This window comes from Budorcas taxicolor, chromosome 4, assembly GCF_023091745.1.
Source record: "Budorcas taxicolor isolate Tak-1 chromosome 4, Takin1.1, whole genome shotgun sequence".
NCBI classification, from domain to species: domain Eukaryota; kingdom Metazoa; phylum Chordata; class Mammalia; order Artiodactyla; family Bovidae; genus Budorcas; species Budorcas taxicolor.
In genome coordinates, this window is record NC_068913.1 from 25,945,785 (window position 1) to 25,972,408 (window position 26,624).

Sequence of the window (26,624 nt, forward strand, 5' to 3'; positions counted from 1 at the left end):
TGAGGGTCTCTAATCTGTTCCACGGATCTATATTTGTCTGTCTTTTGACAATACCACATGGTCTTGACCACTGTACCTTCATAGCTTCATAAGTCTTGAAGTTGGGTGGCATCAATCTTCCAAGTTTGTTCTTCTCCTCCAATGTTTGTTGGCTATTGTTTTCTTCTTCAACATTCTGTGTGAGTCTTTTTGCCTCTCCACGTAAACTTTAGAATTAATTTGTCAATATCCACAAAATAATTTGCAAGATTTTGATTAGGGATGAATAGAATCTATGGGACAAGTTGGAAAGAACTGATATCTGGAGAATATGGAATCTTCCAATATTTTGGCTCCAGAATCTATGTGTTTCTAACACTACATTGGTTGCTTTGCCAATGGCTTTCAATAATAATTGAATTTTAGTTATTAATCCTGATACGATTACTAGATCATCATTTCAGGAATATGCATTTTTAACAGGATTCCATTTGGTTTTTATGTGAGTACTTTGAGAAAGGTTAATGAGCATATTCAGAGATTTGGAAATTTAAGAATCAGTGCCAAAGAAATAGGTGAGGGAGACTAAGAGGTACAAACTTACAGTTTCAAATCAATAAGTCATGGGTATGAAGTATACAGTCTGGGGAATATAGGAAGGAAATAAAATCTATCTCAGAGAGGTTAATCTCAAGGTCATGTGGATAGTACATAGTTGCACATACAGAATTACACACCTAAACTTCACTCAAATTCCATTGCTCTGCTATGTACCAGGCAAGAGTACTAGGCCCAGCAGAAAAAGAAAATCAGCATATTCTCTGTTGTAAATAGAGTCAGTCACATCAGAAAATGCTGATAAATTAATCTTTATCTCTGTCTTTCAGTTTCATTCTGAATATTCATTTCAGAGCTTTATAATTCTGTAAAATATTACTAAAGTCATCCTCAAATACTTTCAACTATTCCCAGAAATATATCTATATTTTAGTTACCGGTGCTCAGAAATAGGCTAATTAAGATTTCTGAAAGTTTTATCCTTTATTAGCAGGTGTATGAATTCTCTATTTGAAAGGATCTTTACTTTTAACCCTCTGATCATGGCTAGATTCTTTGGATCAAGGGTGCTTTTCATACATTATCTATGTACAGAATATAAAAACAACAAAGGAAATTTAGACTGTGGCTTTAAGGGTGACTGCAGCTGTCAGTGATAAAAGTAAGTTATTTCTAGGGGAAATATCCTTCAAATGGTGCTCTCTGTGGGGAAATAACGATAATATTTCAGTGCTCCTGCAGATAAATGTTTAATATTAGTCATAAGATAGCCCTTGTCCTAGAAATGAAAATGTGAAAGTGTTAGTCGTCCAGTCATGTCAGACTCTTTGAGATCCCATGGAACTCACCAGGCTCCTCTGTCCATGAAATTCTCCAGGCAAGAATACTGGACTGGGCTGCCATTCCTTTCTCCAGGGGATCTTCCCCACCCAGGGACTGAACCTGGGTCTTCCACATTGCAGGCAGATTATTTACTGCCTGAGACATGAGGGAAGCTCAGAGGAAATGGTTAGCATAGGTGTCAGGCTCCTTATCAGAAAGTAATGATGAGAAATTGGAGGTCATAGGCACGGTCATGGGAATTCCAAGGCTTCCTTTATACATACTCTGAAGGATGACTCCTCCAAGAGCTGAGAGTAGGTGAGAAATCATGGGGAAAAAGTAAGAAGAATAGCAATAAACAAGGCAAATAAAGAGTAGACTTCACCTCAGTGATTCAATAAAAATATAGCCACATATTTTTTTAAGTGAGGCATAATATGTGGCAAAGACTTACAAAAATACTGGGTGCTAAAAAAAAAGATAGAAAGACAAGAATGCTTAAGTAACTGGTTTTTCAACATAGACTACATTTCTGGCACTATCTCCCAACCAAAAAAAAAAAAATTCTGTTCAATATATCTGCTTATGCTTTGTTTAAACAATAATGAAAATTCAGTTCAGTTCAGTTCAGTCGCTCAGTCATGTCCGACTCTTTGCAACCCCATGAATTGCAGCACGCCAGGCCTCCCTGTCCATCACCATCTCCTGGAGTTCACTCAAACTCATGTCCATCGAGTCGGTGATGCCATCCAGCCATCTCATCCTCTGTCGTCCCCTTCTCCTCCTCGCCCCCAATCCCTCCCAGCATCAGAGTCTTTTCCAATGAGTCAACTCTTCGCATGAGGTGGCCAAAGTACTGGAGCTTCAGCTTTAGCATCATTCCTTCCAAAGAAATCCCAGGGCTACTCTCCTTCAGAATGGACTGGTTGGATCTCCTTGCAGTCCAACGGACTCTCAAGAGTCTTCTCCAACATCACAGTTCAAAAGCAGCAATTTTTTGGCGCTCAGCTTTCTTCACAGTCCAACTCTCGCATCCATACATGACCACAGGAAAAACCATAGCCTTGACTAGATGGACCTTTGTTGGCAAAGTAATGTCTCTGCTTTTGAATATGCTACCTAGGTTGGTCTTAACTTTTCTTCCAAGGAGTAAGCGTCTTTTAATTTCATGGCTGCAGTCACCATCTGCAGTGATTTTGGAGCCCCCCAAAATAAAGTCTGACACTGTTTCTACTGTTTCCCCATCTATTTCACATGAAGTGATGGGACCAGATGCCATGATATTCATTTTCTGAATGTTGAGCTGTAAGCCAACTTTTTCACTCTCCTCTTTCACTTTCATCAAGAGGCTTTTTAGTTCTTCTTCACTGTCTGCCATAAGGGTGGTGTCATCTGCATATCTGAGGTTATTGATATGTCTCCCGACAATCTTGATTCCAGCCTGTGCTTCTTCCAGCCCAGCGTTTCTCATGATGTACTCTGCACAGAAGTTAAATAAGCAGGGCGACAATATATAGCCTTGACACACTCCTTTTCCTATTTGGAACCAGTCTGTTGTTCCATGTCCAGTTCTAACTGTTGCTTCCTGACCTGCATACAGGTTTCTCAAGAGACAGGTCAGGTGGTCTGGTATTCCCATATTTCAGAATTTTCCACAGTTTATTGTGATCCACACAGTCAAAGGCTTTGGCAAGTTAACCCCCTTAAAATTTAATTATGAATGAAAAGCTTAATTAATCATATACAAATGCTCACTGAGTGATAATAAACTTGCGGGAATAATAGTTTAGTTACACAAAAACTGTGAACACTCACCTTATTTAGATAAAGGAATACATAAATAGAAAATGAATTAAGTAGTTTACTTGTTGAGTAAAAGTAAAAGCACCTTACTTGTTGAGTAAAAGAACTAGAATTTGAGGAAACTGTATAGGTTTCTTTTTATAACAATTTTACATATCAATGTCTTGTCTTTCAGAACTGGGCTCAAGTGTTACAGTCTAAATGTATGATCAATGCCTCAGAAGGAAATAGTAAAGGTTACAGCCAGCTGAACTCTAATTTATAACCCTATTTAATATGTGGGAAGGCTCACTGCATCAGTCAGGGTCCAATCAGGAAACAAAAAGCATACAATCATTGTAAGAAGTAAAGTTAATACAGTGAATTATTAACTAGTAAAAAGGTAGTTAACTGAAAGAGTTAAACAAGGTATAGGTCAGTAGCACAAAAGTAGAATCTGTAGAACACAAATATTACCCATAGATCTCAAGGAGAGTGAATGAGGCAAATACTTATAAGTTTCAAAGAGCCCTTTACCATGATAAACACCAAGTCTAAGAGTCGGCATCTCTGTACAGGTTGTGCTCCCATAGGGACTCTACTGGGAACAAAGAGATTGCGAGAGTGTGTTGACCCCAGGGGGTGTGGGGTACACACAGTCCACTGACCACCTAGAGGGCGGAGGATCCATCAGATGCTAAAGGCTACATCTTAACAACGAGATGAACACTACGAGGTTCCCCACATATTAATCCATTAAGGGCTGATAGAAAACGGCACTTTAGAAAACGGAATCAAAGTCCCTCCCTCTTGTTCTGCCTTTGCTGTGTCCTATCTGACCTTTGAATTGGCAGAACCTAACAACAAGTCACTCGCAAGAGGAACATCTCTCAGGTTCACCTCTGATAAGACAAGAAATAGCAAAGAAGAATGTGGGGAAGAGAGGCAATACAATGAATGACTGGCAAGCTGGTACTTGCACCATCTTCAGATATGGAAACTGATGCAGTAAAATCTGTGTAAGGTCATATGTTTATGCTTACCATCACAAAAGATAACTTCTTGATTCCTATTTTTAAATTTGGTTACTCATTGTATCATTCTGACTGTTCAGCAGAAAGTACATTAGTGGCATTATTTACTAGCTGAACATTTTATTGTGGTATAGATAAAGTACATCTTTAAATGTACAAATTAACACATTTTTACAAGTATATACACACATATAAAACTACAAGTCTATCGTCTATACAGTCCATGGAATTCTCCAGGCCAGAATACTGAAGTGTGTAGCTTTCCCTTCTCCAGGGGATCTTCCCAACCCAGGAATTGAACAACGGTCTCCTGCATTGCAGGCAGATTCTTTACCAACTGAGCTATCAGGGAAGCCCAGAGATAAAGTTCATAAACTTTAAATGTACAAACTGATAAATTTTTATAAGTGTATACACTCATATAACTACAAGTCTATTAACAAACTCAAGACAAATCTATTACCATCACCCTGGAAGGCTCATTCTGGCTGCCCCGCAAGAAATAATCATTTACATTTTAAAAGTTCCCTTATAAATCTTTACTCTTTCTCTTCTTACATGTTTAATACAACTAATAGGAAGCACAAAGAAAAATAATACAGCTTTCTGAAATGGACACTAAGCATGCAAGAAATTACTTTGAGACCTACTTAATGTTATCATTCCGTCTTTCTAAAGTAGTCAAAGCACTGTAGGATAATTATTGCGCTACTCTTGTTTCTGTGTAAACTGATAAGTTATCAATTTCTTTGTCATTTTTTCCAGGGGAAAAGGGAATGACATATAAAGAATAAATACAGCCTCAAATAATCCTCTGCCATTTTTCATAGAGACAGAGATGGAATTCAAGGTTTTCTAAACTTTTCTACAAATACAAAAAGTGAAAGTCACTCACTCATTGTCCAATTCTTTGTAACCACATGGACTGTAGCCTGTCAGGCTCCCTGGTCCATGCAATTCTATAGGCAAGAACACTGCTGATTCATGTCAATGTATGGCAAAACCAATACAGTATTGCAAAGCAAAATAAAATAAAAGTTAAAAAAAAAAAGAATACTGCAGTGGGTAGCCTGTTCCCTTCTCCAGGGGCTTTTCCCAACCCAGGGATCAAACCCAGGTCTGTCCCATTGCAGGCAGATTCTTTATCATCTGAGCCACCTGGGAAACCCAATAATACTGGAATGGGTAGCCTATCCCTCCTCAGAGGATCTTCTGAACTCAGGAACTGAACTGGGGTCTCCTGTATTTCAGGTGGATTCTTTACTATCTGAGCCCAATAATACTGGAGTGGGCAGCCTATCCCTTCTCCAGAGGATCTTCCCGTCCCAGGAATCAAATCAGGGTCTCCTGCGTTGTAGGTGGATTCTTTACCAGCTGAGCTACCAGGGAAGGAAACTGTCTCTTTAATGTAAGAAAATTCTACATGTATGCAAAGCAAACTAGTAAAGCAGCAACAACAACAACCACTTAGCAATAATGTAGGTTATTAAAGAAGTGACTTAAATGCATGCAAAAACAACATCTTAAATATATAGTAAACTGTTTCTTCAAAAGTCATAGCATTTAACGTTTAGCAAATGTGGAGTATACTTTTATTATGTCATTTTATTGCAGTGAAAGGAAAGTAACACATTAACTAGAAAAAGGAGGGTCTTAAAAAATATTTTAAGACAACATTAAGACTTTAGACCTGTTCAACTTTTCAGCTGAATACATTTAACCAATTAATTGCCCAGTAATCCAACAGACTCAAAAAATTTGATATTACTGGCTTTATCTTGTCACTCTGTATGTCTACAGATTTAGATTTCTAAAACCCCATTTTAATATTTTGCATTATCATATAAAATTTAAAAATTGATTGTTACATTGAAATTTGGCACATTTAGCTACATAGTTTATTTTTTTTTCCAACTAGCTTTCCATCACAAGTCAAAAGTCTTTGAACTTATGATTAAGCTTCATGGCCTGAAAGTGGTGAGTGTTTTTCCAGAAGGTTTCAGATTTTTTTAATGGCTGCCTTTACTGGATTTGATTCAAATTTTTCTAATGGGAAGCATACTTTAAACAACTTGGATTCCATGATTTTAACATATTATTTTATTTTATTGTTTTTCCCTGAGAGCACTTACAATCAACATATTTTTAAACATTTCATATTTGGTTGTATTTTGTTGGTTCTTTGTTTTCTGTTATAATGGAGTTTCAAAGATTAAGCGAATTTGCAGATTTTCCAAACAAACACATCTGTACAGGACAGTGTGATATTAGAAAGTTCCTGAAATTAACTAATACAATGTAAATGCTTTCTGCATTACCCATTTGCTACAACAGAAAGTGAGGGAAATTGCCAATGGGTTTGCTTCAGGGAAAAAACTACTGTTTTGAAATGAAATACAAAGTGTAACTGCGTAGACCCTATTTTATTCTTAATCATGTTCAATTTGGGAGTATCCTCTTTCATTTATATACAAGGAAATGATGTCAGGAGATGATCTATTATTTTCAAAGGCAAAGGTTATCACACACAAAACAAACAACTTTTTCTGGTTTATCTGTTCACTCCAAATTGTTTTACTGAATTAACACTCTTTACAGTGTCATTAAAAATGTCACATTTAAAGTGCTTAACAAAATAACGCTGTGGTTAAAGTTTAGCTGCCTTTAGCCTGATGCTGTCTGTGCTACTCCTATTTCCTTCATCCTTGCTTGGCAAGGACACTTAGTCACACATACTCCCACACACATAGCTCAGTTATTCACTCTGATCTCCAGGGCTCTTCTTTCCATCCCCCGTCTATTTTGTATTATTATTCCAGGTTTCTTCCTCTTCCTTCCTTCCTCCCCACCCACTCAACCCAACTACCCACTGAAATCCCAAGTTCAGTTCCTCTGTAGTTTCCCCAAATTAGCACTTTGCTCCATTTCCTTGCAGGAATACTTCTGCATGCCTCCTTCCTCCTTACAGACCACTAGCTCACCTTATGTCTACAATCATTCTTCTACCCCAGCTTATTCCCATAGAGATTTAGACAGCTCCTTGCTCCTCCATTTTCCTTTCCATAACGAAACATTTCTTTGGAAAGTGCAGCCAAGAATCCGCACAAGCAAACTCAGTGAACCAGTACAATATGAAGGTTTTATACCAGATGAGAAATTGTGCAAAGCTGTGGTCACACTCAAGTGCATTATGGCTAGTGCCTTAGCTGATTGCATTTTCATTTGTAACACGGCAACACAGCCAAGAACTTGAATCAAGCTTACACGACAGCACGTTAGCTAGGATTCTATGCTGTTACAAAGCTCTTCTGAATGACCCTAGGTAACTGGGATGTGAAGTGATGCAATAGCCAGGACTTTCTCAAGGGTTTAACAAAAATATATCAGATACAAGAAGTGTGAAATATGTACCTCTAGTAATTTCACATTTTTTCAACAGTGACTTCAGATTGTGTCCATTTAAAACACAAAGCAAATTTTCAGTTAATCTTTAGATACTGTAAGTAAATTAAGTTATTCATTTAGTCATTCATTCAATAAATATTTACTGAATACCAGCTATGTGGCAAACACTGTTCAACCTAAGTTCAGTAGCAATAAAGCCTTGGTTTGGAACTTACCATGAGCCATACGGTGGAACCAGTAGTAACCAAAGTCAACTCCCAAGAAAGTTAAATACCAAGTCCATGGAGAATCCCAAGGCAAACTAATGACTCTGTAGTTCTCCCAGATATAAACATAACTAGTCAGCTCAATGCTCCTGTAAAACAACCTGGAAAGATAAAATCTATCAGTAATGATTATACTATATTTTAGAGGTTAACTTGTGCTAAAACATCTTAGATTATATACAAAAGTGAATTTGTTCACATGTAAAAATAAAATCCTTTCCCTCTTCTTCATTTCTTACTGTTCTATCATGCTTTTGAAGAGGCTCAGTTCCCTTGGTATCCAAGTGATTCATACCATGTTTCCTTTTGTTTCACAGGCATCACTGATGCCAACTATTTCTCTATTTCATGGAACTTAGCAGGACTTTTTTTTAATGTCTCTTAAAAATACTTTTCACAGAACCCATACAGCATAAATATGACAAAACTATGACTATTTGCTGTGATTGTCATTTCTAAATCTTAATAACACAAGAAGGGTCCTTTTTAAAGGAAATGTAAAAAGTAGAAAATTATAAACAGCATGTTTTTAAAGAGGACTGAAAAATGCCTACTAATTTAACATGTGTTAATCCAATAAAGTTTAAGTTGCGGCTGCCTAACTCCATCCTCTCTTCTTCTCTACTCTCTCCTTCCTTTCACACACACACACACACACACACACACACACACACACACGCTTCAAGCTTTTTAGATATTTTTCTTAGCATCTCAAACTGGATCCTCATAGCATCTCAAACTGGATCCTCACGGCACTCCAGTATTCCTTGTAGTAACAAACTATAGATCTCAAAATATAAAATAATATTTTTCCTAGAAGTAAACAATTGTTTTTAAAACTCATATAAAGTATCTCTTACCACCTATTCTGTCAAGCATCTGCAAATTCTATTTCAAGAACTTTCAAAAATATACATAATATACTTTGATTTTATAAAGAGGAGTATTTTTCCTTTTAAGTTTTCTGTGAGCAAATTTAAGATCAGACTCAAGCTAATCATTCCTTTTATCACTTTTATAGATAAAATTGAACTGACTTTTTCATTTATATTTATCATTCATATGTAAAATGAATGATACTACTGAATAAAGATTTATTTATAAACGATGAACTGAGGAAGTTCTTAAATATACTAATTTCAAATAAAAGTCAAAGAAGCAGATCTTTAGTTTTCTCTTTATATTGATTCTTTTACTAATATTTCCCTTTATACAATCAGCCTCTATGAATTAGCATGTTACTGGGTTTGCTGGAAACCCAGGTATTTACTTTTAATCTACTTTTGACTTTAATTATGATATGATTTTGACTGTGACTTATCGCTAAGAACTTTAAAATAGCCCCTTATTTTGAATTCTTCAAGTTATTATTTAATCAGTAACACAAAACACTAGGCCTCTTCCCAATGGCACTAATACAAATAACCAATAGAAATGACAAACGCCTATACTTTCAAGAAGGATTATGTATCATCAGATCTTAAAACTCCATTTTCAATTTGATTATTCTCAGTTTATAAATTGGTGGCATACAGGGAGAGTAAGAAGAGACTAAAGAATGAGACAGAACACTCTAGATTGGGAGGTGGCAGTTTTTATAAACAAAGGAACTTAGAGCTGGTTTGTTGGGTGGCTATAGGACACATAAATCTCCATACTCTCCCTCCAGAATCTTAAGAGCTTCCAGAAAGGTCCTCACTGGGTTAATTCATTTATTCAGGCAAGATGGTCTCTATAACACCTTACTCTCTCAAGGATTCATCTCTGAAACAGCTGCTAATAGCATGGGATTGTGGGTGGAACTTACATTCCACAGACAGGGGAGAGTGCAGAAGAGAGGGGAAGGGTAAGAAAGGTTCAGCTTATAGGTCAACCGGCGTCACGTCCTCTCCATGACCTCCTCCAACAATTATTTGATTGGAAAGAACCATTTTGTCCTTAAACGTGAGTCCCTGACCCAAGTGGGCCGCCTACCCAGCACTCCTGTCACAACTCAGTCCAAGCCCTGGACACTCTAGAACCTTCCTGTCAGGCGGCCTTCAACCTGCTTCCAGGACCTGCATGAGTCTCTTTCCTGGTCCAGACCTCCAGAGGGCCCACCTGTGGCTGTGGAAAAGTCTTCAACATGACAAGGTAGATTAAAGTGGCTTTTTTGGACATGTAGACAGAGATGGGATGACCAATCTGGGTGTTCACACATAGGTATGTGAGGTCCCTCATGGGACAGGGCAGACAATGGGCCAGGGGCTCTCACCCTGTTCTGGAACTCGGAGGAATTCATGAACTTGAAATTTGAAATGTGTCTTCCAGTTTGCCATCCAGGTTATTGATCAGGATGAAAGTGTTAGTCACTCATTGTGTCCAACTCTTTGTGACCCCATGGACTGTAGCCCCCCAGGCTCCTCTGTCCATGAAATTCTGCAGGCAAGAATACTGGGGTGGGCCACCATTCCATTCTCCAGGGGATCTTCCCAACCCAGGGATTGAACCCACAGTCTCCTCCATTGCAGGCAGATTCTTTACCGTCTGAACAATGATCATGGTGGGAGATGGGGAGAACAAATTTTATTGTAAAGTAAGTTAGCTTGGTTGGTAACTCATATCTAGACTATGACTTCTGAACAATGTCATTCATTACTGACATTCGGACAAGATAATTTTCAGTTGTAGGGGTCTGTCTTGTGAAAACAATTACCCAAACTACAAAACTTAACATTGTTCCCTAGGACTCAGTGGAAGAGGACTGACCAAATAAAACTCAAATTCTAGGTAAAAAATGGTGAATAATATGAATTTTAAAGGGTCTAACTTAAGTTTTCTGAGAGATTCTAAAGTTTGACACTGTTGCCTTTGGGGCCAGATAATTCTTTGTTGTGGGGGTCGGTCCTGTGCATTGTAGGAGGGTCAGCACCATCCTCCAGCCTCTACTGACTGGATACCAGCAACACAGCCCTCTACTTCTGTTGTGACAAAAACTGTCCAAATGTCTCCTGGGAGCAAAACTGTCCCAGTTGATAACCCTAAATGCAAAAGACTGATCCAGAAAGAAAAAAAAATTAAGACTTAGAAAATGCAACAGAAAGTTGAAATAATCTGCAGTCTTTTGACATTTGTTTTAGTACCTAGTGTCAAAGCAGGTCAACTCATGGATTCATTCAATCTTTCAGTGAATTTGCATTAGGAATCTACTGGGTGTCAGGCACAGCACAAAACAGGGAAGACACATCAGTGAAGAGGGCGAATACATTCACCTGCCTCATCAGTGTCCCACCAGCTCAGTATCTCTTTTCAAAGTTGCTCTTTCTTGTCAAGTTTTCCAGTGACAGTTAAAATAGGCTTTCAGATATCAAGATTCCAATAAAAGAAATGGGGGATCCCTGGAAAACTTCCATTTGTAAAACAAAAAGAACCTGCCTGCAATTGAAATGTTTCTTTATTTCCTGTACAGGTGCCAGGTCTTGAGCAGGCACTCAATTTATTATTCTGTCAACTTACTTATTAGGGTTGACACAAATCGAGCTGAAATATGCCTGACATACTACAGTCAAGACTTTTTCTTTTTTTTCACACCTTAGCACAAAGCTAAACTTTTTCAAGGTGAAGAGGAAGAGAGGAGAAGCTGTGGGAATTAAATCCCCAGCTCTCTATCAGCAAGATGGATATGATCCTCTTCCATCATAAATGGGAAAAAACGGCCATGGAGTGCCCAAAACTTTCAGTTCAGCAAGGGATACAGCTGGGAAATGATTATCAAGCTCTGCAAAGCTCTTGATTGCAGGAAATAGCACCTACATTTTCAAAAATATTCCCACCAGACCCAGAATTGTAAAGCTAAACCTTTTCCTCTTTCTCTTCCCAATTCCACCATTCTCCCCTGCTTATGACTGTGCACGCTGAAATTCAAACAATTCTAACCCCTATTCTGAGGGAAGAGACATGCAATTTGCATATGTAGTGAGCTTACTTTATCATACAGAGATGGAAATGAGGTGGCACAGGGGCTTGGAATAACCAAATGCTAGATCCCTTTCTCATGACGTTTGAGTGCAAGAGCAAGAACATGATCTAAATAGGAGGCACTAGTCCATTCATCAACAGCCTGTATCCCTAGAGGCTCCCCTCCCATTGTCCTATATTTTTTTATAAATTCTTCCCAAATAGCTATTTCTCTTAGGCCTGAGGCATATCTGCTGGCAAATGAAAGACAGCTAATTTTTAATGTGTTTTACTTAACATTTTCTGTTCACATTAGAAATTTGTCCAGTCAGACTGGTGGTTGCCAAGGGGTAGGGGGTTGGGAGAGAAATGGAGTGGAAGGTTGGGGTTAGCAGAGAGAAGCTTTTATATTGTTGTTGTTTAATCACTAAGTCGTGTCCAACTCTTTGCGACCACATGGACTGTGGCTCACTAGGTTCTCTGTCCATGAGATTTCCCAGGCAAAAATACTGGAGTGGGTTGACACTTCCTTCGTCAGGGAATCTTCCTGGACCAGGGATCAAACCTACATCTCCTGCATTGGCAGGCAGATTCTTTACCATGAGCCACCAGGGAATCCCAAGCTTTTATATACAGAATGGATGACAACAAGGTCCTACTATATAGCACACAGAACTATATACAATATCCTATGATAAACTATAATGGAAGAGAATATTTAAAAAAGAATTATATATATATAGATAGATATAGATAGATATACTACTGAATTACCTTGCTGTGCAGCAATAGTTAACATATTATAAATCAACTGTACCTCAATAAAAATCTCTATCCTGTCAAAGTTTAGTGACTATAAAATCTGTTAAGATATCAAAGTACTGTTCCAGTACTGATGCTGGATTTTTTAAAATACAATTTTTTTTTTATGCTTCATCATGAACTTTTATTTTATTTTTTTTAATTTTAAAATCTTTAATTCTTACATGCGTTCCCAAACATGAACCCCCCTCCCACCTCCCTCCCCATAACATCTCTCTGGGTCATCCCCATGCACCAGCCCCAAGCATGCTGTATCCTGCGTCAGACATAGACTGGCAATTCGATTCTTACATGATAGTATACATGTTAGAATGCCATTCTCCCAAATCATCCCACCCTCTCCCTCTCCCAAAGAGTCCAAAAGTCCCTTATACACATGTGTCTTTTTTGCTGTCTTGCATACAGGGTCGTCATTGCCATCTTTCTAAATTCCATATATATGTGTTAGTATACTGTATTGGTGTTTTTCTTTCTGGCTTACTTCACTCTGTATAATCGGCTCCAGTTTCATCCATCTCATCAGAACTGATTCAAATGTATTCTTTTTAACGGCTGAGTAATACTCCATTGTGTATGTACCACCACTTTCTTATCCATTCATCTGCTGATGGACATCTAGGTTGTTTCCATGTCCTGGCTATTATAAACAGTGCTGCGATGAACATTGGGGTACATGTGTCTCTTTCAATTCTGGTTTCCTCGGTGTGTATGCCCAGCAGTGGGATTGCTGGGTCATAAGGTAGTTCTATTTGCAATTTTTTAAGGAATCTCCACACTGTTCTCCAAAGTGGCTGTACTAGTTTGCATTCCCACCAACAGTGTAGGAGGGTTCCCTTTTCTCCACACCCTCTCCAGCATTTATTGCTTGCAGACTTTTGGATCGCAGCCATTCTGACTGTTGTGAAGTGGTACCTCATTGTGGTTTTGATTTGCATTTCTCTAATAATGAGTGATGTTGAGCATCTTTTCATGTGTTTGTTAGCCATCCGTATGTCTTCTTTGGAGAAATGTCTATTTAGTTCTTTGGCCCATTTTTTGATTGGGTCGTTTATTTTTCTGGAATTGAGCTACATAAGTTGCTTGTATATTTTTGAGATTAGTTGTTTGTCAGTTGCTTCATTTGCTATTATTTTCTCCCATTCAGAAGGCTGTCTTTTCACCTTGCTTATATTTTCCTTTGTTGTGCAGAAGCTTTTAATTTTAATTAGATCCCATTTGTTTATTTTTGCTTTTATTTCCAGAATTCTGGGAGGTGGATCATAGAGGATCCTGCTGTGATTTATGTCTGAGAGTGTTTTGCCTATGTTCTCCTCTAGGAGTTTTATAGTTTCTGGTTAAAAATACAATTTATTATGTTGAGATTTTCCAATAATCAGTAAGTGAGAATAAATATCATTTGGGGATTGAGAGTTACAAAGCTAATTTTTTATCAAAATCATCTCAGTTTGAACATTCCCATCATCAAAGGTAGAGAAAGGTAACACTGGAGAGATTGTTTATCTTCTCACTATCTAATTTCAGATATGAGAGCATTAGACTGAACGGATCCTAAAATTATCTAGCTCTCAAATACTTGCATGCTCTAATCATTAATCAAGCAACTGATATTTGATGTAATGCTCTCACTGCAAACTGTAAACATTTCAAAGCAACTTTCAGAGTCAGTAGAATTATGCACCCAGTGTTCACAGACATCTGCCAACTTGTACTATTTCATAATTATCATTAGGGCAATGTGTACTGTTTAATTTAGCCAGATCATACAAAACTGAAAAAAAAAAAATCAAGCATCTTTATTTCTAACAATCTTGTCATAGACTAGAAAATAAACCAATATTTAAATGAGATCACTCAAAATGACCTTACAAGTTTCAGGAAGTTATAAATAAATAAATAAATATGTGAAATATAGATGTATTTATATTGATTTTTCCAAGAAATTAAATTATTTACTTCAAAATCTCTAATACCTGGCCCAGGAACTTGCACTGTCCGTAAAGCTACTGCCACTTTTGCTCCATCTAGTGGAATACTGATTTTGGCTTAGTAATAACAAAATATACAACAACAAGCTCTACCTTCTGCAGGCAGACAACATTTGTACTGCTATTTCCTACTGTGAAATGACATTTACAAATCAATCATTTAACTTAATTTCTTTTTAAAACAACCACACAACCAGAGACTTCTGTAAACACAATGCGGTGGATTTGAAAGAACTAAATATGCTACATTTCGTACTTTGCAAGAAGTAAATTACTTCAAGTAATTCAATAACTCTACTGAATAAGCACACAAACACAGACTTAATAAGCACAAGGAAGCTTCATTCATTCAGGAAGGACAGTGTAAGAGCAATCTCTGAAGTTACACCATTAAGAAAAATAAAGTCTACTGATGAGGTTTCTAAGGTAAAAGTTAAGAGGACATGAGGCATTCTCTCTAGCAAAAATAACTAACATAGCAGCAGGTTTTTAAAATGTATTTTGTTTGCCAGGGATGTTCTTTTCATAATTTTCTCAGTTAATATGACTATATTAATATTCACAATAAAATACCATTATTAATATTACATAAATGAATATATCTCTTATTTAGGACAATGAATAAATATTTACTAAATCTCATCACCCCAAATGGCAGACACTCACTCATTTGTTAGAAGTTCGATGTTGCCAAAAACAGTATCAACTCTGCTACTAAAGTCTAGTATAAAAATGCAGTACACAATTTTCCTTTATTCTCTAGTCCTACCTGAAGGAGTCAAAGAATCTCAAAGAAGTTTAACTTCCTTTTAAGTTTTGCTTTTTATTTATTAATTTTTTTGATGAATTGAAACTTTCCAGTCAGGAATGGAAAATGACATGGCAGCCACAGCCAATGAAACTGTAGATACATCTGGTGCAACATCGCAGACATGGTTCCACGGTAAAAACTGGCAATGACTCATACGTATTAAAAGTGGAGTGTCCCCAACTCCTTTGAAAATTTACCTGCTTAAATTATACCTCCAACTATTGCAATTTGATTTATAATCTGCTGTTTCAACAGAATAAATGAACCCATTAAAAACAAACATACTATAGGTATTTATATCAGGAATAACATTTCTCTGGGGAGGATGCAATTTATGGAAGCAGAAACACTGGAAGGAAGTAACGAATTGAAGTCCCAGTTTTCTAATGAAGGATTGGAAATTGAGTTCTGCTTCAACAAGCAAGAAAAACAAAAAAAAAAAGATGTGATTATTTTTCACTCGTTAGCATTTCAGTCAGTAGCAGGATGTTTCACAAGTTTTAGCTAGATCAAAAAAAAATGGATTTAGTCAATATTTCATTTCATTTTGTATAGTCATATATGCAGTTAACCAACAGAAAGGCATGTTATCGGCAGATGATACACTGCATTTAACTACGATAAATACGCATGCTTGTCTATAACTACAGGACTAGATTCTTACTAAGAAGTCTGCCTACTGGATTCTAGAAGAGGAAAACAGATGCAAGCCTGCCCAGAATCTGGTTCTTAGGACAGATGGACATTTATTACACATTGTGGGCTGTCTGACAGGCTTGTAAACAAGGTACAATCTTGTCTCTGTTGAATAATTTTCCTTACATAAAGATTTGAAAGATACACATAGATCTTTTCCATCAATATGGTAAGTATGCTACTGATCTTCAAGCTACTTTGACTTTTATGTTATAATGAAACTGAGATCCTCAAATAAACATTGTTTTTCCTCAAAGTCTGCACACAGCATTTCCATTACATGAATGGCAAAGTGGAAAAATATGTTCAGGGTTTCACTTTGATTTCCCCAACTATTTTTGTCAGAGGCCACATGCCTATTTGGAATTACTATCCAAACTATAATTCCTCACAAAGGGATTAACAAATAGTATACTACCATTTTTCTTGCAATTATGTATTTTAAGGACATGGCAAGCCCCTGTTGCTGGTGTAGAAAATGAAATTAGTCCCTCGGAGAGGGTATGATCAATGTCGTGATAATCTACCCTTCAGCTGTTAACGATCTGTACAAGGATCCCCCTTGATGCTGTGGTTTCAACTGAAATATTGTTCTAAGAGTTTCGGTCAAATCCCCCTTCTCATCTTGTGCTGAAAGAGGATTGCAAAGAGTGGATCCTAAGGATCAGCTTTCCTTCTCTGCTTATGTCTGGGAATTTTTGTGATAGCAACACAATAAATGAAAACATTGGGAAATTTCATTTCCAGATAATCTGCTTTGCTGAGATCTTTCAGACAAAAGCCTGTGAAAGATAAAATTATTTGTAAAATGTACCAAGTTATGCACATTTCATAATTTAAAACTGCGAACAAAAAGAGAAGTAAGGTGCTGTTCTCATTCAAAATACAACTATAAAAAATAGGCCCCAAATTCAAGTTCACAACCTTTTCCCTTTCTTTCAAAAGGCACCAGAGTTCACAGCCTGTGCTAGCTTAAGGAGTGTTATGAGTAGTGGGACCTGAAGAAAAAAAAAACCTGCAGGCTTATCCCTGAAGGACTGGTTTGTTTTATTTTCTCTTTCTCTCTCCCCATTTCCCTTATATTTGGGGGTTTCTTTTTTAGCAGAAATATTACTCCTTGTGTATCTTGTTAGAATTCTGTACCTTTTCTTTTAATCACAGTGTTGAAGAGAAATAGAGTACTGAGGATACAATTTACATTTCTAGTTGTTACAATATAATAAGAGAACAACCTAATCCCCCTTGTGACCAAAGTCAAACTTAAAACAGTTAAAGAAATAATGAAGCATTCATCCGATTTGATGTCTCCCTGAGTTCTTTATAAATTCATTCCAGCTCAACAAAATATGTGATGCATAATCGTTCCTGCAGGGCACTTCTCAGTTATCAGGTTATTTTGACAATTCATCAATTGTTCCATTTCCATAAAACTATACACTCAAGTTTCTCAGAATAAAGTATCATAACCGAGTATTTTTCAATAGTCAAATATACTTGTCCCTTGAGTATGCTGAATATAGTTTTTGTTCACTTCTGTTTAAGGGAGGCATGAAATAAAGGAAATTATGTATAATTGCAAATTCCCAATTAGAGTATTCTGGAAATTGAAAATAATTTGAGATATTATTCTCTGATTCTGACAGCAGTATGCAACCATATGAGTAATTTTTCAGAGAATCACTATTCTGATTATCATTACTATTATTTTATAACTATTAACCTATCTTTTTCATAGTAATATTTATGAAATAAATTTTGCCTTTAGGTTTACTTTCTATTTACAATTTTATGCAATTATAGGAAATGATTTTACCTTTTCTCAGCTATCTTTAAGTTCTTATTTTATTTTTAAAAAATCCACCTTGGTTTCCCACTGGGCGGTTCATGCAAACATTCCAAAGCAGTGAGCACTGGTCAGAAGTGAAGCTCTTAAAACAGTAAAAGCAGCAATGGGTGGGAAGCAGAAATGAGAACATTCACCAGTAATACAAGGCACAGACTTCTGAGGGAATCTTCCCTCACTCTCTCCTCTTGGGAAAACTCTTATACACTGAAGAGCCCTCCTTTCACTGGTACCTCCTCTAAACACATTATAATTTATTCTTTCTAAAAAGTAGTAGAGCTTTCATTATTTTGGGGTCCCCAGGTGGTGCAGTGGTAAAGAATCTGCCTGCCAATGCAGGAGACGCAGGAGACAAGGGTTCAATCCCTGGGCCAGGAAGATCCCCTGGAAGAGGAAATGGCAACCCCCGTGTCCTTGCTGGGAGAATTCCATGAACAGAGAAGACTGGTGGGTTACAGCCCGCGAGGGTTCCAAGAGGCAGACACAACTGCGTGAGCACACTAACGCAGCACACGCAAGAGACCTGGGTTCAGTCCCTGGGTTGGGAAGGCCTCCTGGAGGGTGAGCAAATGCCAAGCCACTCCAGTACGCACTGTTTAGTCCCTTCATCCTCAGACTTCACCAGCAACATAGCACTGTGAGCATGTGAGATTTAAAACACATTCTGCCGTATCTCTACAAATGATCCAATTTCATTCCTATACCTAGAGTCTATCATACAGAGTGAAGTAAGTCAGAAAGAGAAAAACAAATACCATATATTAACACATGAATGGAATCTAGAAAAATGGAACAGAGAAACCTAGTTCCAGGGCACAGTCATAGAGACACAGACATAGGGAATGGACATGTATACATGGAAGGGAGGGGGAGGGTGGGATGAACTGGGAGATTAGGATCGACATATATACAGTAACATCCACAAAATAGATAGCCAATAGGAGCCTACTGAATAGCACAGGGGGCTCAGCTTTGTGCTCTGTGACGACCTAGAGCAGTGGGATGGGGGTGAGGGAGGCTCAAGAGCAAGGAGCTATCTGTTGCTGTTCACATAGGTGATTCACATAACTGATTCACTTCATTGTACAGCAGAAATTAACTAGCAATGTAAACCATACTCCACTAAAACACACACACACGATTATTTTGTACATCATTATAGGCATAGGAGTTAAAACCATGAAGAACACCTCTTTTTCCCCAGTTACATGCAACCTAGCAGGAAGGGCCAGCGGTGGGGGCAGGGGGGGGGGGCGGGGTAGGGCAAACAGGTGAGCTTAATACCATGTGACAATTCTATTATGGTGTAGGCACAATACTCCACAGTGATTTCAGTCCATAGTGAAGTGATGCCTAAAGGAGGGTTGGAAAACAGACAAGACTTGCTGAAGAGTATGACTCTTCATGAGAAGTCTATATTTAGACTGAAGAAATGAATGGGAGCTGGCCACTTGGACGACCACATGAGACATCTGGGTGATGGCAAATATGGAGCAAATGGCTACTGCAATGGGGGAAGAAGAATCAAAGGACAAGAAGGCAGGCTGGATAGACAAAGGCCTCCATAGATTAGGGAAGAAATTATCCTCACACCATAAGGAACCTATGCGGGAGTTTCCACCAGATTCACGTTATGGAAACATTTGGCTGCAAATGAAATAGGACTGCTGCTGCTGCTGCTGCTAAGTCGCTCAGTCGTATCCGACTCTGTGCGACCCCATAGACGGCAGCCCACCAGGGTCCTCCGTCCCTGGGATTCTCCAGGCAAGAACACTGGAGTGGGAAATAGGACTAGAGACAGAGATACCACTTAGGAGACCACGGTAGTAATCTAGAGCTTTGTGTGACATTGATTAGGGAGATTGCTGCTGCAGGTGAATTTGCCTGAGGCAAAATTAATTTCCCAGTAGATAACTAGGACAAAACTCAGGCCTGGGACTAGGCTAAAAGAAGTGAAGCAATTGCCTTGGGCACAAAATTTAAGGAGGCACCAATAAATTCAGTAATCACAATAAATAATACTTAGAGCAGTATTTTCAGTAACAGATGTAAAACATCCATGATGAACAAAACATCAAACATTTAAACAATGACCATAACTGAGTTCTTTGGGGATGTATGTAAAAACAGACCAATTCCCCATACAATGGTTTTCTTCATGTTACCTGGAGAATTTAAGTTCATTCACTCACCGCAGCTAACCAGCTAACTCACCTCGGAAGCCGAGACATAATGCCAGCAGACAAAGATGCTAAGGCATCATCCAAACCACCTGGTGGCTTCCCTTTGCGAATCCAGCCAACAACCAGCTCAAGCAGCATCAAGGAAATGAACAATGGAGTTGCCTGGAAAGGAAATTACAGAAGAGAGATGATACTGTGCTTGGTATGAAATTCTTCCAAGTTTCCTGATTAGTCATTCCCGAAGTAGGAGACCCAGAATGACAGTTCATAGCAGAACAGGTATGAACCTATCCTCGATTATTTCCTCCCAACAGGCAAAGAAATCTGTTTATTTCAGACACACACTAACAAGGTGCTCCAATTCTATCATCCGATTTGGACACAAAATATAACCATGGAGGCTTCCCTGGCGGCTCAGTGGCGGAGAATCCGTCTGCCAGTGTGGGAGACATGGGTTCAATCCCTGGTCCAGGCAGTTTCTGCATGCTGCAGAGCAACTAAGCCTATGTGCCACAACTATTGGGCCTGTGTTCAAGAGCCCAGGAGCGGCAACTACTGAGCCCAGTTGCCGCAACTACTGAAGCCCATGCGCCCTGTAACCTGTACTCCCCAGAGAAAGAAGTCACGGCAAGAGGAAGCCCTCACACCACAACTAGAGAGCAGTCCCTACTTGCAGCAAGAGAAAAGCCCATGCAACAGTGAAAACCCAGCACAGCCAAAATAAATAAATATATTTTAAAAAGAACGAAATACAACCATAGATGTAACCACAATAATTCAGCCAAGAAAATAAAGATTAGGCAGGACAGGCTTCAAGGTCTAAAAAACACTTTTTAAAATAAGTGCAATAATCAGAAATCTATCAATACACTACAAAGATAAGGTCCACTCTAAATCACTTTCCTTAAAGATGCACATGATTTTTTTTCATATTAGAATGACAGGAATCACAGAATTGAAATTGTAGGAATACACACTACTTATATAAAAAATATACAGCTAATAAGAACCTACTGTATAGCATACGGGGCACTCAGTACTGTGTAAGACCTATATGGGAAAACAATCTTTAAAAGAATGGATATATGTATGTATAACTGATACACTTTGTGGTACAGCAGAAACTAATCAACACTATAGATCAATTATACTCTAATAAAATTTTGAAAAAAATTGAAACTGTAGGAACAAAAAATTTTGCTTCTGAGTAGTTCAGAGAATGAGATCATTTTAAACATTTTAGACATCATTCAAGTTCTATTCATTCAGTTTTCTCTTATAGGAAAAAAAACATCATCTGTAATTGATGACAAATATTAGGCTAGGTTTGATGTCACAATACAAAATAATAATGATTTATAAAGATGTGGGTACCACATTCTTTCCTTAAAAAATCAGAAAGGGGTAATATAAAATCCTGAAAAAATTATGGGATTCTCTCATTTGAAAGTTGATCATGAGTACTGAAATTTTCTAAACCCAAAGCCTAAGAACATATTTTCTGATGTCATTTTCTTTTCTATTTTTGGTCTGAACTAGTAAGTGTTTTAGGAACAACTCTGACAGGGTGGGGAACTTGAGTATTCAAGTTCTAATTCTGGATATTTCCACTTTCAATCATAGCCAGGAACCAGAAGTGAAAAGTGCCTCTGAACACTTAAGAGTTTCAAAGAAAACTTGGTTTAAATTCAAACTTAGGAAATCAGAGTTGATCTCTCAGCTGTGTATCCATTCTGCAGAACCACCCTGCTTAAAACAACAACAACAAGGACAAAACAAAACAGGAAATCATTTCCTGGGAGGTGGTAGACAAGTTTTCCTTTAGAAACAAAATTGTTACAAAGTTTACTGATACCACATAACCATTGGATACTGAGCTTCTAACAGCTAAATTTGTAATGCCACTGTGTCCAGGAGAACTTTTTTAGTTTTATCAGATCCTGGAGTGACATTTCAGGGAAGAGAAATTTAATAGGAAGAGATGGTTATGGATATTGTACAGAAAATCAGTTCAAGTGGAAATTCCACTTTTCCCTCATGCTTTGTTTTGAAACTTTTTATTAGAATTATTTGAAGAATGGACATGAATGAAACCCCACACTGTGTTTAAGTTACTTGTTATTAAGAGAAAAGCAAGAGCAGCCTCTTCCCAGAGAGCCTCACCTTCCGTACATAATCAGGCACCTCTTCCAGGGTTTGGAATGACGTTTCACTGGGCTTCATCACATAAAACATCATGCGAATCCCCTGGGAAACCGAAACATCCTGTTGGGCTTCTGGGTTCTTCATCTCTGCCCTTGTCTGACTCCCAGCTGGAGAGTATTTGTGCTTCAGTGGTTGAAGCCAGAGGCTGAACACAGAACGAGCTGTGCTGCACGGATCAAGCCCTCTGTCAGAGAGAGACCCGGGAGGAACAAAGCCCCACAGAGCAGAGCCAACAGCAGAGTCTGTGCAGACGGTGTGTGACGAGGCAGAAAAGTACAAGGATCAATCAGGAACGAGTTCAGAGTTCGGAGGGCGCTGACCCAGAGGCCGCCCACGCTCGGGAGGGGCAGAGGAGGAACGGCTCCTGCCCAGATCACAGATAAACAGTGGAGTTTAGCTGCAGGTGGAGTAATTTATCACTAAAAAAGAGAAACAAACAAAAAACCCACATGATACCTCCTTGGAGAGAAGGAACAAAGTGATGGCAAGTGAAAGTTCGTTCTGAAAAAGTGGGTGGAAATTCAGGATGCAAATCACATGAGGAAAATATTATACCTGTTTTTCTCTCCCTTTGGAAATTCACATTGGGCTCAGGTTTGTAGTCTCCCGACAGTGTCACATTTCCGGAGAGACAAGGTGTTCTGATCTCAGGTAGTTAAGACTAACCTCAAAACCCATAAGCACCAAATATATCTTACTGGTGACTGCCTATGTATTCCTGCATCTGTATCATGTTCACATCTGAATGTTTGCAAACCAATTTAAGGGCATGCTGACTAGTCACATGTGTATTCTTCTTAGTGCTAATGGGGATTTGGATTGAAGCAGCAGTTAAGGTGTTGCTGAGAGACCTTATCTCTGTTTTCCAGGAGGAGCATGGGTTGTTTGTGTCACTTAGGTAGGCTAAAAGGCACTTAACTGCATCACCAACAAGTAAGTGAAGCTTTCCGAATCAGTCCTTCACCTACAATAGGCTATGGTCATCCTTTGACTCCCACCTCATCTTTCGAAAATGTTTGCTGCTGTTGCTAAGTCGCTTCAGTCGTGTCCGACTCTGTGTGACCCCATAGACGGCAGCCCACTGGGCTCCCCCGTCCCTGGGATTCTCTAGGCAGGAATACTGGAGCGGGTTGCCATTTCCTTCTCCAGTGCACGAAAGTGAAAAGTCAAAGTGAAGTCGCTCAGTCGTGTCCGACTCTTAGCGACCCCGTGGTCTGTAGCCTACTAGGCTCCTCCATCCATGGGATTTTCCAGGCAAGAGTACTGGAGTAGGGTATGTAGATGTAATTAGCTTATTGACACATGACTGTCCTCAGAGAAATAAACAGACACTATAGATAAGCAACAAATAAATTGCTACCCAGAGACACTATTAACATTTTGATATATGTATAATTAGTTTCACTATCATATGACATGCTTATTACTAGAAATCACTGCACTATGCAAGTCTGTACAATAAAAAACCATGGGGCTAATGAGAAAAATGGGATTCGAATGCAATACTCAAAAACTTCTTAATGGTCAACAAGGAGAAAAAGGAGACATTCAAAAAGGAGAAAAAAATCAGAACCTAATAAAAATGGTAGCACACTTTTATACATGTATGTATTGACTTAAAATATACAACATAAAAGCTGCAAGTTAAATTTTATTTGGGGCAAAATGAGGACAATAGCCCGGGACACAGCATTTCAGATAGCTCTAAGTTTCTCCAAGAGGTAGAGGGAAAAGTCAGTATATATGTGATTTTGATGAGGGCAACCACATGCAATCAAGCATATATTTTTTGCAGAAAGTTTCTGCTACTTTCAAGAAGCTCACTGCTAGTCACAAGGAGCAGATGTAACCAAGGAGTTTAGTGTTTTTCTAGAATGAGGAGATATAAGAATTGGGCTTCTAAAAATATATATCTGAAGACCTGTTCTGCCAGTTTTCCCAGAGCACAGAGTGCCTCATTTCTGCTCTCCACCTTGAATTCCTTGCAGGGGGTGATAAAAATCATCAGCTGCAGCAGCACATTATTTAACCCTTCCAGAGGTGCATGGCAGGTGCCAGTTTGTAGCCGGCACATGTTATATGATGAAGAAATGCATGAAAACGACAATAAATATGGTATTTCATCATGAAAAAGATCTGACCTGACCTTTGTTTGTGGAAGCTAGTCTTGGAAGATTTGCCCACTGTACTATGGAGTATGAAGGAGGCTTATCTGAAACCATATGGCAAGCTGTGAAATCAGAGATCTGGATACAATGGCTCACAACACTGTCAGACTTGTAGACAGAGGCAGATGATTAAGGCACACGCATGTGCGTGCATTTTGTGTCTCCCTAAGCTTTTCTATTCTTCTATGTATTCTTGGCCACCTCTTTTAAATCCCTTCTGCCTCTGCTAGGTCCTTACCATTTCTGTCCTTTATCATGCCCATCCTTGCATGAAATGTTCCCTTGATATCTGTGGCAAGAATACACATTAGAACTATACCAAAAAGATCTTACTGACCTGGATAACCACGATGATGTAGTCACCCACCTAGAACCAGACATCCTGGAGTGGAGTGTGAAGTCAAGTAACGTTTTTTACGTTTCTTATGAAGCATTACTACCAACAAAGCTAGTGGAGGTGACAGAATTCCTGCTGAGCTATTTAAAATCCTCAAAGATGATGCTGTGAAAGTGCTGCACTCAATATGTCAGCAGATTTGGAAAACTCAGCAGTAGCCACAGGACTGGAAAAGATCAATTTTCATTCCAATCCCAAAGAAGGGCAATGCCAAAGAATGTTCAGCCTATCAGATAATTGTGCTCATTTCACATGCTTGCAAGGTAATGCTCAAAATTCTCCAAGACAGGCTTCAAAACTACGAGAACCAAGAACTTCCAGATGTTCAAGCTGGATTTATAAAAGGCAGAGGAATCAGAGATCAAATTGCCAGCATCCACTGGAATATAGAAAAAGCAAGGGAATTCCAGAAAAGCATCTACTTCTACTTCATTGACTACACTAAAGCCTTTGACTGTGTGGATCACAACAAACTGTGGAATATTCTTAAAGAGATGGGAGTACCAAACCACCTTACCTGTCTCCTGAGAAACCTGCAGGCAGGTCAAGAAGCAATAGTTATAACCTTACATGGAACAACAGACTGGTTCAAAATTGGGAAAGAAGTACATCAAGGCTGTATTTTGTCACCCTGTTCCTTAACTTATATGCAGAGGATATCACGTAAAATGTCATGCTGGATCAGTCACAAGCTTGAATCAAGCTGGCAAAAACATCAATAACCACATATATGCAGATCATACCATTCTAATGGCAGATAGTGAAGAGGACTAAAAAGCCTCTTGATTAGGGTGAAGGAGGAGAGTGAAAAGGTGTCTTAAAACCCAACATTCAAAAAACTAAGATCGTGGCATCCAGTCCCATCACTTTGTGGCAAATAGGTAGGGAAAAACTTAGAAACAGTGACAGATTTTATTTACTTAGGCCCCAAAGTCACTGTAGGCCATGACTATAGTCATGAAATGAAAGGACACTTGCTCTTTGGAAGGAAAGCTATGACAAATGTAGACAGCATATTAAAAAGCAAAGACATCACTTTGATGACAAAGGTCCATATAGTCAAAGCTATGATTTTTTTTTCAGTATTCATTCACAATATGGATGTGATATTTAGACCGTAAAGAGGACCAGTGCCAAAGAACTGATGCTTTTGAATGACGGTGCTGGAGAAAACTCTTGCGAGTCCCTTGGACATCAAGGAGATGAATCCAGTCAATGCTAAAGGAACCAGCCCTAAATAGTCATCAGAAGGCACTGGAAGGACTGAGGCTGAAGCTGCAACTCCAGTACTTTGGCACATGATGCAAAGAGCCAACTCATTGGAAAAGACTCTGATGCTGGGAAAGATTGAGGCCAGGAGGAGAAGGAGATGACAGAAGATGAAATCTTTGGATGGCATCACCAATTCAAAGGATATGAGTTTTAGCCAGCTCCAGAAGATAGTGAAGGGCAGGGAAGTCTGGCATGTTCCAGTCCATGGGGTCGCAAAGAGTCGGACACAACTTAGCAATTCAACAACCATCACAAGCCTTTTGCTTCAGTTAGGTACTACCTTTAGCATTCACCTGGAACTCTCCCTGACAAAATCACATACACACATAGAAGGCATGTTCAAATTATTCCATAATATATTAATCCTTTTGGAGCAAATTCACACTTTCAAAATATTGCAGAACTGACTGTACTTTCAGGGGGATTCCTGTTACAAATGAACACATACAGAAATATATAT

General features: G+C 38.5%; 1 protein-coding gene across 1 annotated transcript in view; it reads right to left on the minus strand.

Moving 5' to 3' along the window:
• AGMO (alkylglycerol monooxygenase) overlaps positions 1-22,411 on the minus strand; it is a 393,019-nt gene extending 370,608 nt beyond the window's left edge. The window contains exons 1-3 of the mRNA XM_052639089.1: positions 22,286-22,411; positions 20,154-20,284; positions 7,796-7,947 (exon numbers count right to left, since the gene is read on the minus strand). Coding sequence (XP_052495049.1) covers positions 7,796-7,947; positions 20,154-20,284; positions 22,286-22,411 — 409 coding nt within the window. The remainder of the gene's footprint in view (positions 1-7,795; positions 7,948-20,153; positions 20,285-22,285) is intronic.
• Between the last annotated feature and the right edge of the window lie 4,213 nt (positions 22,412-26,624).